Source organism: Spinacia oleracea, chromosome 3 (genome assembly GCF_020520425.1).
Source record: "Spinacia oleracea cultivar Varoflay chromosome 3, BTI_SOV_V1, whole genome shotgun sequence".
NCBI classification, from domain to species: Eukaryota; Viridiplantae; Streptophyta; class Magnoliopsida; order Caryophyllales; family Amaranthaceae; genus Spinacia; species Spinacia oleracea.
The window spans coordinates 157997834-158003701 of NC_079489.1; the positions used below are offsets into that span (position 1 = coordinate 157997834).

The 5868-nt window shown below is 39.1% G+C and overlaps 1 protein-coding gene across 1 annotated transcript; it reads right to left on the reverse strand.

Annotated features, from left to right (window-relative positions):
- Nucleotides 1-244: 244 nt before the first annotated feature.
- Nucleotides 245-2536, reverse strand: LOC130470212 (uncharacterized). Its single transcript, XM_056839856.1, has one exon. The coding sequence runs from the start codon at nt 2534-2536 to the stop codon at nt 245-247; it is 2292 nt and encodes a 763-aa protein (XP_056695834.1).
- Between the last annotated feature and the right edge of the window lie 3332 nt (nt 2537-5868).

A 5868-nucleotide genomic window follows, 5' to 3' on the forward strand; every position in this document is an offset into this window, starting at 1 on the left:
CATAGATGGAGTATTTAATGTCATTAAATACTTGATCCGTTTACGTACTATTTGTGTGACCCTACGGGTTCAGTCAAGAGTAAGCTGTGGATTAATATCATTAATTCCACTTGAACTGAAGCGGCCTCTAGCTAGGCATTCAGCTCACTTGATCTCACTGAATTATTAACTTGTTAATTAATACTGAACCGCATTTATTAGACTTAACATAGAATGCATACTTGGACCAAGGGCATTATTTCCTTCACTGACTTCCCCTTATCTTTGCCGGCCTTTCCAGGTTCGACATATATATCATTGTCAAGTGATAGGTGGAGACTACCGCCTGCACGTCATGTATGAATGGGCGACCGATGATCACATTGTAGGCCGCTGGTACTTTAATGATTAGGAAATCCACCATGAGATCTCGCATTTCGGATCCTTCTCCGATTTTCACCGGCAGCCTTATACTACCCTCTGGGTACACTGTAGATCCTGAGAAACCGATTACTGGGTAGTTCACCCTTTGAAGTTCGTCCTCTGGTATGTGCAATTGTTTGAAGGCTTCCCAGAAGATGATGTTTGCTGAGCTGCCGCCGTCTACCAGTACTCTGTTCACATCGGCATTTTCTATATCAATTGTAAGAACTAGTGGGTCATCATGCGGGAAAATGATGCCTCTGCAATCCGATTCCGAGAACGTCATCACTGGTATGCTGGGTGGGTTAGGCCACACTCTTGTGTTATGAAAGTTTACCATGTGCCTGTGTTCCTCCAAGCTTCTATTGGCGCCGCTTATTGTCCCTCCGTGGACTGGGCCGCCAGAAATTACATACACGGGTGGTTTTTTCCCGCCATCCCTCTGTTCTGCTCTGGCACTGGTTTCCGGCTGTTTTTGCTCGATTCTAGGCGGCTGATATGGTTGCTCGATTCTAGGGTATTGTTGTTGATTTTGCTGTTGTGGCCGGTATGAATTGGTAGGGTTTCCCCCCACCGAGTTGTTACCATTTCCTTGCCTCGCTCTATACTGTGAGAAATACCCCTTTCTGACCATATCCTCAATGTTGTCTTTGAGGTCTCTGCAGTCCTCTGTTAGGTGGCCGTGCTCATTATGGAAGTCACAGAATTTCTTGACATTCCTTTCCCTACTCTGCATTGGTGGCGGCCTTCTCCAGCCGTCCATCTTGTTGTTTATGTTATAAATTGCCGTCCGCGGTGTGTTCAGCGGAGTGTAGTTATCAAAGAGTCCTCTGGACTCCCTTCTGTCTTGCCGGCTTCTCTGCCCTTGTGGATTGACATTTCTGTTATTCTGGTTTCTCTGGCCTGCCCCTTGCTGATTATTGCTCTGATGAAAATTGTTTCCTCCTTTTCCCGTCTGTGGGTTATAGCCTGGATTGTACCCGACATTTCCGCCGGTTGCCACTACCACATTGGAGATCTTCATCATTTCATCCCCCCTGATGTATTCGTTGGCCTTGTGCAGGACATCACCCAGATTGGTGTATGACTTCCGGCTGAGATATTTCTTGAATTCGCACTCTTGCATTCCCCTCATCAGAGCCAGAACAGCAACCTCCTGCTGCAAATTGGGAATAGTGATTGATTCGTTGTTAAAGCGGGTGAGATAATCCCTTAACGGCTCTCTATCTCTTTGAGCGAACGACATCAACTCTCCCGATGATTTCTTTCTCTTCTGTTTGCTCACAAATCGTGACAAAAACGACGCCTGCAGCTGTCGGAAACTGTATATGGAGTGTGCCTCTATGCCCTTATACCAGCTCGCTGCAACTCCTAGGAGTGTAGATGGGAATACTTTGCACCACATGGCATCAGAGTCAGTGTACAGCATCATGTGTTGTTCGAATGTGGTGCAGTGATCCTCCGGATCCGTCGTCCCATCGTATCTCCCTGTCGGGATTTTTATCCTTTCCATCCTTTCTTCTAGGATTTCTCGGCACAGAGGAGAATCCTTTGGCTGGATTGTCTGCCGTCTAGCTATCTGTAGAACCGGCGCTCTTCGTTCATATTCCGCGATGGGGACTTGCTCTGTTTCGGGCCATTCTGTTTCCGCCGGATCCGAGCGCTTTCTTTTTTCTGGGGTGTTTTCTTGATTCAAGGCGGTTAGGAGATCCCTAACAGGTAACTGGGGAGCTGCCGACCTGGTCTTTCTTAGACTGCCGACTGACCCTAGCTGCTGCGAGGCTGGTAGGTCTGACAAAGCGGCCATCACCGCCGACAGTGTTTTCAATTGCTCTCCCGTGAATACCTCCGACAGGGGAGACAGGCGCTCCTGCAGCGTCTGTTCCAGCGGAGTTTTCGGTTGCTCTCTGGCAGGGCTTTCTATTTCTAACTCATCATCGTCCTCCACTGTAAATTCCCTTTGTGCCGGTATCGAGGTGTTTTTTGTTGCTGGGCTTATAACTGATTGTGCTTGTGACGGATGGGCGGGGTTTAGAAGTGAGGGTTGGAACTTGGAGGTTGTCGCCGGTTGCGGGGTTGTTGCTTTTTCTTGACTTTTCTTTGATTTTTTACCGTCTTTCTGTGAGAAATCCATGCTGACTGTTCTACCGTTTCAAGGGATAAGGTCCCCTCCTTCTAGCGCCAATTATTCCGGGTGTGGAATGAGAACAGCTGACTGTGGGATACTGGATTCCTGTCCAGATTGCCGGTTGATATCTGCACAACAGAATGGATTAACTAGCCTCGGGGGTGGTTCGAGGATCCCCCCTCCGATGCTTAAGTAAGATTACTGAGAGATTAAGAGATGATTAAGAGATGATTAGAGAGTAAGAAAGAAGTGTGTTTAAGTGTTTGTGTACCTCATAGCAATAAATGAGGTGCTCCTTATATAGACCAATCCAAGGGTACGATCTGGTAGGTCCCTTGTGATTAGATAACGACCTGTTGATAGTGACCCTTGGTTGGTTGTCTTCATGATAATGCCGGTAGGGGGTCTTGCAAATAATGCCGGTAGAGGATATTTACCTAAGATGACCAGATTACCTGCAGGTTAAGTTTACATACGGGGAGTTCTGCCGGTACCAGGTGGTGCCGGTAGGACACCCCGTACATAAACTAATAATCTTAATTTTCCTGAAATAGTGAAAAGAAGGTCCAACATATTAGCTTCTTAATATAAGCCGAAACAAATGGGATCAAAAGGGTGAAGTTATGATGAATCCAATATCAGAATTATGACTAGTAGATTACATAAAATTTTGCAAATTTGTATGATAAGGTTTTCCCAAACCCTTTTAAACTTAAGAAAAAGTTTCTGGTAAGTTTATTTTTATTAAAGAATTGATTTTATTTATTTTAATAATATGTAAATAAGTGTCTTGTTTACCTTCATATACTCCAAAACTAAAGGTTAAACAAAACAAGTTATGTACTACATACATGCTATAAAAGTGCTATATTTTTTTTCGTGTAGTGAGTGACATAAAAAGCAAATTGATAAATGATATAAACGTGATTCGATCTCAATTTTTGAATACCATCTCTCAATAATTTATCAATTAAACTAATTGGCATCTATGGTAAAATCATTATGGTAAAATCGTCATTATTAATGTACAAAATGGTATTAATACGATGATGCCTTACAAATTACAATGTGAGTATATGAGTGTCACATCACAAAATAAGCTAAATAATCGGTCAAAAAGCCTCCCTCTATTGCTTTGGCGGCTTGGCCGGTTGGTATTTTTCATTAATTAAATTTATTGTTTTGGCCGGTTGGCTTCCCCACGGCCAATTTGGCCATTATTCTTTGTACTCCCCCCTGTTCTAGAATATTAGTCCGATTTGAAATCTTGATACTATTTACAATTAAAGAGAATATTCTAATTTCTTTCCAATACGTAATTCAAAACATATTCACATGGAATCTTATTTTGTTCGTCTTTATGTGTAGTTTAACAATATCAAATTTTTTATATAATTTTAACATACGTATTTAGAGATATTTACTTGTAAAAATTGAGTTGAAACGAGTTGAAAAGTCAAAACATGACTAATATTTAAGAACAGAGAGACTAATTTTTATTTTATTTATTTATATATACAATTCAAAATCCGTGTTCCAACTTTAAAAACTTTGATTGGAAATTGATTTTCACTATCATATTTGTCAAAAACATTCTCCTATGAGTACATATAAAAAAAATCTCATACAAAATTGAATATGTTCATAGTCAAATACAATACTATGTAGTTAATTTCTTTTATTTTCGTAAACTCTCAAAGAAACAATACAAAATAGCATTTTGTGGAGTTTTTCTGTTGATTTAAATGAGCAACAAGGACAACACAAATTACAAATAGAGGTATGAGATTCGAACCTGAGACTTATTATATATTTACAAAGCGTCCAATCTTAATCACTACACTAATACATCATTGATTTTATAATGGAGTTTTGATGTTCTAAATTATTTAATCACTATGTGAGTCATGTAATTTGGAGCCAGGCCCATTATCAAAAAGATCTGATCCATGATTGAAAGAAATTCACTTTTGTAGAAGAAAGTCACAAAATTTCTAAGACTTTGGGCAGGCCCAATACTAATATTATTTCAAAAGCCCAATAAAACTAATCACAACTACAATTCCACCAGACCATATTCTCTCTCCTCTTTCGTTTCCTTTGTGCTTTAATTTGTCCATCAATTGTAATTTAGGTAGAACAATAGCCAATAGGTAGGATATGGGTAACGTCTAGCAATATCCGAATTCGAAGTAGGATCAAGAATTACAAGATCCTTACTCAGACCCTGTCTTATAGGGTATGGGTAGGGTCCGAAGTTTGAAGCGGGCCCGCATTGCCTATTTTTTCTATAACTTTTATCATATATTAAAAATATATTTCCCTCGTTATTTTTTAAATGACACAATTATTTAGGCACGTTTGCCAATGCACGATTTCAAACATTAATATCTCCAATTTTGGATAAGAAAAAATTATAAAAAGTTGATATTTAAAAAATATTTATCGAGACGAATCTAATAAGACCTCACACGACTATATTTTTTCTTAAGTATAAACCACAAAATCAAGTCAAATGAGCTTGTGTGAATAGTGTTCAAAACTCAATTGTGTCATGTAAATAAGAACAGAGGAAGTATACAATTATGTGTAATGCGCAAAAAATAATACAAGATTAATGATTAATTTGACATTTTAAAACGAATAAATAAACAAGTTTCACTACCCCAAGAGAACGTTTCTTTTGGTTGACTTTGAGGTTGCGTGTACATTACACATTACAATTTAAAGTACTAAGCTCAATGTTAGAGGTTTCTTTGACTTACAGGGTGATAGTGTCGATTAACTGTTAAAGGAGTAGGCATGATTTTGTGAATTGCTTTTAGATAGGGTCCAACATGATTCGGGTAGAGATCTAGACCCGCTGCCATCCCTTATTGTATAATAATGTTGGTCTTACTCCGTGGAATGACACAATTTCTTTATAATTCCTCCGTCTTTTTTTACTTGCACCGTTTTCTCTTGTTGGAAGTTGCACATTAGTTGCACCATTTCCTTTTATATTATGTTTTCACAAGCTTTTTATGTGTTCACATACTAAATACCCACTTTACGCTTACATGCATTTAGTTTTCTTTTGTTGCGGCCAATTACCAAGCCATGATTTTCCAGCCACGTCGGAGGTTATTTTGTTTCATATATTCGAATAAATCGGAATTTTTTAAGGTCCATTCAATATCTTTTTTGTTTAATCTAAATCATATAACTTTTCAAATAAAAAAAGCCAAAAACTGAAACTAACAACGATGCCGAATGAGTCCATAAGTATTTGCTTCTAGTACCTTCTACATAAAAAAACAAAAAAAACAAATGACTAGTTTTTTGGAAGAACTCTTACT

What these genes read in the sequence shown, in the direction of transcription:
- LOC130470212 (XM_056839856.1), bottom strand. Translation starts at nt 2,536, where the DNA reads ATGGATTTCTCACAGAAAGACGGTAAAAAATCAAAGAAAAGTCAAGAA.